Source organism: Micromys minutus (assembly GCF_963924665.1).
Source record: "Micromys minutus genome assembly, chromosome: 32".
Lineage (NCBI taxonomy): Eukaryota > Metazoa > Chordata > Mammalia > Rodentia > Muridae > Micromys > Micromys minutus.
The window spans coordinates 19,968,707-19,980,026 of NC_137967.1; the positions used below are offsets into that span (position 1 = coordinate 19,968,707).

Here is an 11,320-nt window from a genome sequence, read left to right on the forward strand (position 1 = left end):
AGCGGATGCGCGTGGCTCACGCAGGCGCAGTGGGAAGATGGCGGGTGCGCTGCCGGCCCAACCCCCTACTTTTCCAAGCTTGAGTTGCACAGCTGGGTCACAGCTGGGGGGTGGGGGGAGTGTAGGGGGCGGCGGTGTCGCTGGTGGCTCATTGCTCCTCTCCTACTGGCTGGATGCCTAAGCTCCGCCCTTCGGCCTGATTCGTGCGCTTTGCCTCCCGCTAGCTCCCAGGCAAGCCATTGGTTGTCTCTACCGGACTCTCTCCATTGGCCTGCGGGGCGGTTTCCTTTCCACAACGGAGAGATTGCGCGGGATTTAGGGCAGACTAGAAGTATTTTATTCGCAAGGATCAGGAGTGGAGGTCGTAGGTGGGGACAGACAATAAATACCAAGGAATGTCGAGTCTCAGTGCATCCAAAACGTGGGTCCCGGAGTCTTGTGAGTCAGAGAGCAAGGTCAATAAATACCCACACTGCCTGGGGGTTGGGAGGTGTGCAGCCATGGCTCTGACAGAAGAGTGCGGGAGTGTACGTGAGGAAGGAGTCGCAGCAACCCCCAGGAGTGACGCTGTCTGAAGCCAAAGACTCCCATGTGTGCTAGCAGAGATCTTGCTGATCCTTTGCTACGGGAATGGGATGTCCCTGGAGATAAGGGGCTCATGGTTATGGCTTTTAACTGATGTCTGGGAGCATTAAAGGTGAAATCGGATGAGCTGACCAGTTTGCCCATCCACGTCGGGGCTGAGTAATGCGTGGTCGGCGAATGCCGGGGCTGCCGCCGCAGCAGCATTCTGCATACCAGCTCTGCAGGAACAGGGGCGCTGGACATGAGCCCTGTTCCTCCCTCCCCAGCCGCCAGGGGGCGGGCCCGGATCACAGGAGCGGAGCTGGGTGGCGACCCAGGCTCACAGAACTGTGGAGTGGAGCGGTGGGGGTCGGGGAGGATGAGCACAGAGACGTTCTGGGTCGTTCCCTGGTCACTCGACCTTCCTAGGAGGCCTAAATGAAAGACGGCTTGGAGTCTTAAGGTTCAGGGGGCGAAGGTGGCTCCCGGGAAACACCAGACTGGGGTGAGACGGCCGGTATAGGCCACCAACCCAGTACAGCCCAGTGTGGCGGCAGCAGCCAGAGCAGCGGCGAACAGGAGCAGGCAACGCGCCTCGGATAGGCCAGGCCTAGGGACCTGCAGGCGAGAAGGCTGGATTAGCGCTACGCTGAAGGATCCCACGGGCTCCTGGGAGCCGCCCAGCCTATACCCATAGATGGGCCTCGGAGCGCAGCTCTGGTCCCCACAGCCAGGAGCTAAAGTTGGTCAGCTTGCAAGCCAGAGCCCGGGTCGGAACTCAGCATTGGTTACTTCGTAGCAGCCCGTGTTGATTGGCCGCCCGAATACCCTCCCTCTCTGCGGTGGGCCGAGCTCCACAGAGGCACAGCAAGCGGTGGTCACGCTCAGTGGGCAGAGCTAGGCAGAGGCCCATTGCGGGTGTGGATGTGGGACATACCCTGGCAGGGAGCAGCAGGTGACGGCGGTGCATGGGGCCTGGCCCCACCAGCGGGCACTGGCCCACAGCCACGGCCGGGGGGCCATCTAGCTGGAGAGAGAAGGGACAGGTGACCTGATCGGAGCCCAGCCAGGCAGCCCTCAGCAGCAGGGTGAGAGGTAGTGCGGGAATCTAGTCGAGGCCAGAACGGGAGTCTAGGGAGTTAGTTCCCTTGGGGAAGATTTGGCGAAAAGCCTGAAAAGCGGGGCAGCTGGTAGACAGTGCATGCTGAGTGAAGGGCATCTTTCTTCTGGAACCCCAAGTTGGGTGGGCCCTAAATGTGGACGGGAGACGGTCTGTGGGTAGCAGATCTAAGCGAGGTGGGGGGGAGGAAAGAGAGGGGTCTTACATGGGAAGGTGGATCCGTGGCCCGGGGACTGGGGACCCCCGTGATGGCTGGAAGGAGAAGAGAGAGGTGTGTATGGAGCGTGGAGGATGGAGAAGGGTGGTGGCGCGACTGCGGTGCCCCAGCCTGGACTCCACCCCTGCCCCAGGGTTCACACACCCAACGCGCCCCCATCTCCACCCAGCGCCCCTCCTGGCTGGGAGCGGGTTAGGGACTCGCCTGTGGTTCCTGGGGTCTGCAGCATCTCCATCCGCTCCTGTAGCTGCCGAACATGCGCCTCCAGGTCTCGATTCCGGACCTCGGCCTCCTGTAGTTGGCTGTGGAAAGAAAGGAAGCGTGAGCTGACCTACCGGGTGAGGAGGCTGTGAGGGTGGCTGCTCCCCTCCAACCCCCACCCACCCACCCCCCCGCACCTTGACCCCGACCTGGAGAAGTTCTGGTTGGCTGTACGGATGGCCTCCAGCTCCCGGCTCAGGCTCTGCCTGGTGAGAACCTCTTCTTCCAAGGCTTCCTGGAGTTCCCGGAGCGTCACCATGGTGTCTGCCTCAGTTGCAGGGACAGGGACAGCCACGGGGTCGGCCTCCTCAGCCTGTTGGTGGGGATCAGAGTTGGGACCTGAGCCTTCCCTCCCTCTCCACGCCCCCACCCCATCCCCATTCCACTGGGTCTCTGGGGACAGTCCAGTCTACAGGGGACTGGAAGGGCTGGAGTCAAGTTTAGCATGTCCCTCTCAGCTCTGGCTTTACAACCAGTTGGTGTCTTGTCGCTTTCTGCAACCCCCACTCCTTCCAGTGCTACCCACCTACCTGTAGCTTTTAAGAAGCCGGCATCCCACCTGAGGGCCTCTGAACTTGCTCACCAACTGACCATAAGAACTTCTACCTCAGACTCCTCTAGGTGGTTGGCAGGCAGTCCCTCCCTCCCTCCCTCCCTCCCTCCCTCCCTCCCTCCCTCCCAGGCCCGGGCTGGTGTTGCCTTCTGACCCACCCCCATGCCAGGAGAGTATCTACCCCTGAGCTATCCCTACTTCTCTTCTTTGTTTTTTATTCCAAGACAGGGTCTCATTACATGACCCGAGCAAGCCTTGAGTTTGGGATCCTCTACTTGTGCCTTCTGAGTAGCTAGGGTTCAGCATGTGCTGCTGGGCCAGCTGGGGACAGTCTCGTACTGAACTGACAGCCTGCAGTCAGCACTGCAGGTACACCGCCCAGGAAGCTTCCACCTCTCAGTATACTCACCGCTTCATCTGGTGGGGACACTGCGGGCTGCAAGTCAAGCCCTTGCACGTCTGACACAGGCAACTGCAGGGCCTCTAGTTCCATAGGGGTGGGCTCCATGACCTGATTGTCTCTGAGAAGAGGAAGAGGCAGACCCACCGCCAGGGCCTCAGCACCTTGGCTGCTTTGACTCCACAAGGGTGGGCAGGGTCCGACATGTCCTGGCGAGCATGGGATGCTGCTTGCAGACCATGGCGTAAGTTGTCCGTAGACATGGCTGGGTACCTGTCTGGGCCTCCTCTAAGTGTTCCTCGCTTCCTAGCTGACTCCTAGGAAGCAGTCTCTTCATTTAATTTTCATTTTGTGGCAATGGGGATTAATCCCAGGACCTCAGAAATGCTAAGTAAGTTCTCTTTGTTGTTGAGACAGGGTTTCTCTGTGCAGCCCTAGCTGTCCTCAACTTACTTTGTAGACCAGGCTGGCCTCAAATGCAGAGGTCTTCCTGCCTCAGCCTCCTAAGTGCTGAGATAAAAAGCACTCACCATAGCTGCCTAGGCCTTCCTTTTTCCTTTTTTTTTTTTTTTTTTTTTTTGGTGGTTTATTATTACTGTCTTTAGTGCTTTAAAATCTTCCTTTTGAGACTAGAGATTATTCGACACAGGCTGGCCTGGAACATGCTATGGCCCTTGACCATGAACTCCTGATCTTTCCAGTGTTGGGATTGCAGCTGTAAGCCACATGCATACTGTATACTGTGTGAGGCTCGCACAGTGAGCACTTTTCCGACTGAGCTGCAGCTCCAGCCCCAACACTAGGGATGCTCTCTTGGACTGAGCCATACTCCCATGATGAACTGTCCTATTTGAATAAGTGATTTCTTCTTCTTTTTTGTTCCTCTGAGACCAAGGAATACACCAGGCTAGCCTTAAACTTGTGATTTTCCTGCCCCCAATGTCCCAATACTGGGACTGCAAGTGTGTGACATCATATGCCTGACCAATAATGAATGTTTGTTTGTTTTTGGTATTTTGAAACAAGCTGTCACTCTGTATCTGTAGCCCAGGCTGGCCTCAAACTTGCAGTGATCCTCCAGCCTCAGCCTCCTCAATGGTAGGGTTTTAGGGTCTGCTATCCTGAATAGCGACACTGGATGCCATTTATCTTTTGTTTCTTTAGACAGAGTCTCATGTAGACCAGGCTAGACTTAGATTACTATATAGCCCAGGATTGTCTTGAACTTCTAGTCCTCCTGCCTCCACCTAAATGCTGGGGTCATAGGTTTGTGCCACCACAGCCAGCGTAATGCTTTTGAAAGGATTTATTGACTAGGCATGGTGGCACAGGCCCACGAGTCACCCCAAGGCCAGCTTAGACTGTATTAACAGGATCCTGCCTCAGAAAAGTTGACAGAAAAGCTGTTTTGTCGTTACGTGCTCCGATTGTTTCTTAAAATAAACTGTCAAATTTCAGGTTTGTTTTCTAAGATTCTGGGTACCATGGCACGTCCTGGAAACATGCAGGTCAGTAGCAGGATTCTGTAGCTAAGTCTGAGATCCTTAGGTTATACAGTTGAACTGAGTGTCACAGTGCAGTGGGCAGGACGGCCAGCGCTATGAAATGGAGACCCGGTCTCACAAAGCACGTGTGCCTCTTTTCCTAGTCTCATGTCCACTTGACACAACAAGCTGGTCATCAAGTCATCAGCGGAAAATTGGGAGCACTGACTGCTCTTCCAGAGGTCCTGAGTTCAAATCCCAGCAACCACATGGTGGCTCACAACCATCTGTAATGGGATCTGATGCCCTCTTCTGGTGTGTCTGGAGACAGCTACAGTGTACTCACATACATAGAATAAATAAATAAATAAATAAATAAATAAGACCAGCCAGGTCTAGAGAGAGAATCCTAGGACAGCCAGGGTTACACAGTAAGATCCTGTCTCTAAAATACTAAAAAAGAAGAAAAGAAAGAAAAAAAGGAAAGCCTGTAGGACATTTTCTTAACTAGTGTTTGATGGGGAAGGGCCCAGCCCATTGTGAGTGGAGCCATCACTGGCCTGGTGGTCCTGGGTTCTACAAGAAAACAGGCTGAGCAAGTCGGAGATCAAGCCCAGAAGCAGCACCTCCACTGCCTCTGCATCAGCTCCAGGCTCCTGTCCTGACCTTCAGCGATGGGCACCATGTGGAAATGTAAACCCTGTCCTCGCCCCAACTTGCTTTTGGTCATGGTCCATCACAACAGCATGAACCCTTAGATGGCCAAGGATCCTCGGTCCTAAGACCGAGCCGCACACACGGCCCAGCGGTGGCCGCCAGCTCACCTGAAGGCCATGCAAGAGTAGGAGTAACCCACGAAGGGCAGGTGGACCCCGAGCGGCATGTCTTCCTGCATGTCTGACAGCGTCTCCTACAGAAGAGGTGGGGACAAGGCTGCTGTGGCTAGAAGCCCCCCAAGACGGCCCTTCTCCCCTCATGTTCATGGAACAACCGCCCCCACTAAACAAATTCCAGCACCTTCTCTTCTGTCTTATTGCTTCCTGTTGGGGCTCTGCCCACACCAGACTTTCCTCTCAGAACCTAGAGCTTGTTAAAATGCTGAGAGCACTCGCCAGAGAAAGGGTCTCCTGCATCCCCTGCGTCCTTCTGTGTTTAGCTCAGTTTCCTCCTCCAGGAAGCCCTCCAGCACATTCCAGGCTGGGTCAAAAGCCCAGCCCCCTAAGTTCCATTTTAGTACTGCCAAGAGTGAGGCCTCACTCACCTTCTTGGGGACTGGTCACATGAGTGTCCTCACACCTGAGCGGACACATCATAGTGCTCTAAGATAATAATTTGGGACATGGGAAGGTCACCATCGCTATTTTTTTTTCAAGGGAGGGTCTCGCTGTATAACCCTGACTGGCCTGGAAGTCACTATGCTGTGTAGACTGAGCTGGCCTTGATTCCCCAAAGATCTACCTGCCTCTGCCTATAAAGTTCTGGGATTAAAGGTGTGCACCACCCCATCTGGCCAGTCACCCCAATTTTATGGAAGAAGCTAGGGAAGTCCCCTCACCCGATCAGGAACCGCAGGTACGTACCCCTCCCCCGCTCACCATGGCAGTGAGCCGGTCCTCCACCACATCAAAATTGCATGTGTCCGTGGCACCCTCGAAGTCTGGTGTAAAGGGGGGCACGCTGTCTCGGAGACCCTCCCAATCAAGGCCAAAGAAGAAAGGATGCTTCTGGAAATCACCTGCCCCGCCTCGACCTAGCCTTATCTCAGCAGGACACAGCAGCCCGCGAATGAGGTCCTGAGCTTCCTCAGGGACACCCATGTCTGCCAGCGGCAGAGACAAGTGCTCCTATTCAGAACGACAAGCAAGCAAGAGTTAGCCCTGGGCTGCAGGGCTGGCTGTCATTTAAGAGCACTGGCTGCTTCCCAGCTTTCCTCATGGCAGCATACAGCAGACCCGTGCCCTCTCCGCTCCAGACACCTACTCAGTGCACAGACACACATGCAGGCAAAACACTCACACACACAAATAAATGGAGCACGTGCCACTAAGTCAGCCTCCCTGAGCGGTGCCCTCTTACCCTGTAATGCACAATTTTGGCATATGTCTCCGCTGTGGAGTCCGCGTAGAAAGGCGTCTGCCCATAGAACATTTCGTAGGCAAACACGCCCAGTGCCCACCAGTCACACTCCCGTCCGTAGCTGCCGGCCCCAGGCCCTCCGCCAACAGCCTGCAGAATCTCAGGAGACAGGTAGTCCGGGGTGCCCACAGCCACCAGCGACCTCACCTGTGCCAACCAGACCTGAATGCTTAAGACCTTTTCCCTGACTTCCAAACCTGGTCCCCTCCTCCGCTTCACCACAGCCCCGCCCCCTACATCTGGTCCTTCACCAATGGGGAGAGTTGGCCCGGCTCTTCCTACCGTTCCATCAGGCTGCAGTTTGAGGCAGGAGCCAAAGTCTGCCAGGCGAATGTGCCCACATCGGTCCAGCAGAATGTTATCTGGTTTGATGTCCCTGTACACAGAGAGAAGAGGGGAAGTGTGCTTTCTTGAAAAACTTCCCTCTTAGGTCCCACCAGGCTTGGTCTGGTTCCACCCCAACCAGGATTCTACAATTCTAAACCCCGGTCCTGTCCCCAGTGGGATCCGACCTTCAGGTACCCTTCCTTCCCACACAAACTCTGCTAACCCTCCGAGGGCCCCGCCACGCCCACCTGTGCACGTAGCCCAGCCGGTGCACCGAGTCTATGGCCATGACAATCTCGGCCAGGTAGAAGCGCGCCATCTCGGCGGGGATCCGCTCCCCAAACTTGCTCAGCAGCGTTAGCAGGTCCCCGCCCACGTAGTATTCCATGACCAGGTACTGGGAGCAGGTGTGTCACAGGGGTTTGGTAGCCCCCAAGACTCCCAGAGACACCCCGTTCCCAAGCATTGAGCGCCTCCCGCACAGTGAGAGCGCCCCAGACATACGAAGGACAAACCAGACGTCACCTCCTGTCTCAAGGAAGGTCCCTCTGTGCCTGAAACACAATCCTACCCGCCCCCCCAGCCTACAGCAGCTTCTCCCTTCTCCAGCCTTCTTGACTTGGGGCAATGTAATTGTCACTCTTTCCTAGTCACCTGAACCCGGAGCTCACCAGGTAGTTCTCATCCTGGAAGGCAAAGTGCAGCTGCGTGATCCAGCGCCGGTCCCCTTTCACTAATACGTCCCTTTCTTCCCGGAAGCACGACACCTGCGAGGGAGAAGAGAAGCTGCAGGAGGTGAGCTGGAGAGATGAGGGGTGCCGCCCTCACCCCTGGCCCTCACCTCGCCTCTCTTCAGCATGTCCCACTTATTCATAATCTTCATGGCATACACTTGGCCCGTCTGTCTCATCTTCACCACCGCTACCTAAAGGCGGAGCCGGGATGACCGTGGAGGTGGCAGAGAAAACCAGCAAGGCTCATCCAGAGCTCCCCCCTCAGCCACGCCCCCAGCTCACACACCACCCACTGACCACAAGCCCCGCCTTCACCCCTTAAACTCAAGCTCATTCATCAATTTTTAGGGCTCTGTCCCAGCTGTTATGCCCCACCCACCTCAAGTAAAGTTCCACTCCCAGGACACTCAAGACTCACCTCACTGAACGCCCCTCGCCCGATCACCTTCAAAATCTCAAAGTCATCCCTCTGCAGTCGGACCTCCTTAAGCCTTGCCGCAATGGGCTCCACTGGGCGGGGTGGAAGGAGAACCAAGGGTCGGTCACTAGAACGCTAAGGGTGCCGAGCTTAGCCTCCTGCTTTCAAAACCTGTGATGTTTGGGGGACCCGGAACTGTTTCTACGGGGCTGCAGGGCAGAAAGGGAGGCCGAGGGAGAAGCGGAAGCATAAGGCCCTTCCTTCCTATGTGCCATGTGATGACCAGGGTGCTAAGTCAGGTCACCCGAGGCTCTCATTTAATGTCACAGCCTCGAACTGCAGCTGTGTCTAGCACAAGCAGTACGAGGGCGCAGTGGGGGAGGGACACGGCCCACCGGCATCCTGGGCACTGTTGGAAGGGCGTTCTTGGTCTCAAAGGGTGCAGGAAAGTCATAACCAAAGCTCCAGGGAGTCAGGGCCTAGGGTGGCCCAGCAGGACGGAGGGGAGGACAGCAGCTAGGTCTCAAGCTGGCGACTGGGAGTGGGGGGTGGGCAAAGGGAAGTCAGGTCTCCCCTCCAGGAAGCTGTCAAGACTGGGAGTCTGGGTGGAGGAAGAATGCGTGGGGCAGAGGGGAGATGGGGGGTCACAGAGAAGAAAGGGGTTCTGGAAAGTTGGGCAGACGGGGAAGATACAGCCAGGGCCAAGGCTGGGGGTGGGGGGGAGGAGAGAGTCAAGGCATTGAGCCCTTTTAAGGCAGCGGGAACCCAGGCCCCCTCCCCCGCCCAGGCCTGTCAGGGGAGGGGCCCACAAGATGCTGCTCAGGCCACAAAAGGACTGCTCCTTTCCAGAGGGTCAGACCCCCTGCCCCCACCCCTGTTCTCAGTTTACCCTGCCATCCCAGCCCCATCTTCTGCAAAAGGCAGGTTGTGGGAGACACTGAGGACTGGAGAGGAGAAAAGTCTTTCACAGGCTTAGTGGCCTAACCTGTGGTCTCTACTTTTCCATCTGTGAAATGGGTGAGGAAGGGGGAATGAACTAGGGTCACAGACATTGGCAGATAGGCTAAGGACCAAGACCAGTGCCTTTAATGAAAGGCACAGAGAAACAAAACACGTTGTTACTTGTAAGAAGGTAGGGTAAGTTGGAGCTTTGGTTGAATGTTGGGCAGGGGCAGGTAAGGCTTCAGGTCTGTCCACTAGGCCCGAGACCTTTAGGGAAGGGTATCTAAGGCAGCAGGGGAATTAGAGGTGTTGAGCTAGGACCATGAAAGCAGATGAGAAGCCAGGAGGGGTCACCAATCTGGCCCCAAAAAGGCTGGGAGGTATCAAGATGCTAGAAATGGCATTGTCAGAAGCTGAAGCTGTTCCTTCCTCCTTAATTTGGGGAACAGAAGGGGTGCTTGGTGGCGCCTGTCTGCCGGGCTGGTTCTGCCCCAGGGCCTCTGTGAGTCATTGTGCCCTCATAGCTCCTGGACACCTGTCAGGGCAGCTGGGGAGGCAGACGCCAAACACCTGCCTATGGGCCACACCCTGGCAGCTGCCCCATGCTGTCCCTCCCCACCCTGGGAAACCAGGAGAGCTATGAGGCCCGGAGTCAAGGGTCCCAGAAGAGAAAGCTGTCAGCCTAGTGTGGGTGCAGAGATAGGAGGTCGTGCCCACCCCAGCCTGCCTGACCTCCTGACCCTGGTGCCCCAGCAGGGGAGCTTGGAATCAGGTCCTGAGCTCTGCTTGGCTCCCTTACCAGAGCTTTCCGGGCCCTCCCTCCCCCCCTCCACAGCCCATTCTTCCCTGTAGACCTCTGCCTTGCACCCACCCCAGGCTTCCTGCCCATACTCACCCCATTGCAAGAACTCGGCCACATACTTGTCCTGGGCTAGGTGGGAGGCGCCCAGCTCCTGGTGGACGCCCAGGAGAAGGTCGAGCAGGGGCTCCAGCCCCAGGAAGCCTGGGTCCAGCACCAGCTGCTGGAGCTGCCTCAGCCGCACTTCGGCTGACATGTTGGGCAGGCAACACCATGGCCCCTCCCCGGGCCGGAGCTCGGGGTCTTCCCGTCACGGGGCCTGGCTGCCCCTATCCAGGCCCCAGAACCCTGGCTGCATGGCTGCCTGTCCCTGACTATCCCTTGGGTCTCTCTGGCCAGTTCTATGCCTGAGGCCTCCTCCTCCTCCTTTCCCCACCCCTTGGCCCTGCCCCCCTCCCGCCTCCCAGCTTTAACCCCTCCTGAACCAACACCCCAACTCTCTTCTTCCAGGACCCCTCAAAACTCTTCAGTGCCCAGTGTCCGGGGACAGAGTAATACTCCAGGGTTGCCCCATTGCCTCTACCCAGCCATAAAGAAGTTACGGGTGTGAGTCCGGTCTATCGGCGCAGAGCTGGGAGGGTGGGTGCCTGGGCCTACGAGGGGTGGGGGTGGTGCAGAGGCCAGGGCCGCTTCTCCGTGACTCAGCAATGGATTCCTACTTTGGGACAGTTAAATTTAGCCCCCATGCCTGCTGTATTACCCCCCCCCCTTTGGCAGGAGGTAGAAGACCGAGAGGGAGCAGGGGTGACCTGCTGGCCCAAGCCTGGGGGAGGCAAGTGGTGGATCCAGGCCCTCCTCAAGCAAGAGAGACCCCAAAATAGCTCCTTGGCCACAGGCCGGGGCAGCCACATTCCTGCCTGGGCTAGGATTAGAGACAAACATTTTGGGGGTTGAGGGCGGAGTTGCCTGGAGAGCCAGCCAGGAGACATGTTAGCTTTTCCTAGGGTGGCCAGTTCTCTGGGGAGGAAATCATGGCCTCTAGCTGGCACTAGGTAGCCAGTCACAGAAGGGCCAGTGGCAGCAGGCTGCAAAGGCATTGTCCAGAGGAGGCAGTGCTGTGCAGACCAACTCCCAGCACCCTCCTCTCCCCCAAGCAGAGCAAGCTTCCATAGTCCCGATGTTTAAAACAAGTTTCAAACCCCTCCAAGGACCTAGTAGGAAGGCCATCTCAGCCTCCTGACTCTGGGGGCCGGGGGTTCCCTGCTCAGGGCTGGGGATGTGGAGGCAGCTAAGACTGGGCTTCCTTGGGTCAGAGCACAGCCCCGAGGCCAACCCCCCTCCCCGCCCCAGGGAACAGAGACACTG

At 57.0% G+C, this 11,320-nt stretch overlaps 1 protein-coding gene across 8 annotated transcripts; it reads right to left on the reverse strand.

The window, feature by feature from the left end:
• Positions 1-314: 314 nt before the first annotated feature.
• DMPK (DM1 protein kinase) lies at positions 315-10,368 on the reverse strand. 8 transcript variants are annotated; one of them, XM_080908857.1, is made up of 15 exons: positions 10,052-10,368; positions 8,215-8,341; positions 7,904-7,987; positions 7,734-7,829; positions 7,311-7,459; positions 7,018-7,111; positions 6,676-6,882; positions 6,180-6,443; positions 5,424-5,509; positions 3,125-3,236; positions 2,312-2,475; positions 2,106-2,203; positions 1,890-1,936; positions 1,502-1,587; positions 315-1,182 (listed from the first exon to the last, which is right to left on the reverse strand). In XM_080908857.1, exons 1-15 carry the CDS (start codon positions 10,228-10,230, stop codon positions 1,023-1,025), a joined length of 1,953 nt encoding a protein of 650 aa, XP_080764983.1. In that variant the 5' UTR covers positions 10,231-10,368; the 3' UTR covers positions 315-1,022. The 8 variants fall into 8 exon arrangements, with proteins under 8 accessions (XP_080764983.1, XP_080764984.1, XP_080764979.1 ...); XM_080908858.1 differs by having other exon boundaries at positions 1,502-1,591; XM_080908853.1 differs by having other exon boundaries at positions 6,195-6,443; positions 8,215-8,306; positions 10,052-10,348.
• Positions 10,369-11,320: the final 952 nt, after the last annotated feature.

Coding starts and splice junctions, on each gene's coding strand:
- DMPK (XM_080908857.1), bottom strand. CDS start 10,230: ATGGTGTTGCCTGCCCAACATGTCAGCCGAAGTGCGGCTGAGGCAGCT. Junction 5,510..6,179: donor CCATGGTGAGCGGGGGAGGG/GTACGTACCTGC, acceptor CCTCTTCTGTAG/GAGACGCTGTCAGACATGCA. Junction 2,204..2,311: donor GCCAACCAGAACTTCTCCAG/GTCGGGGTCAAG, acceptor TTCTTTCCACAG/CCAACTACAGGAGGCCGAGG.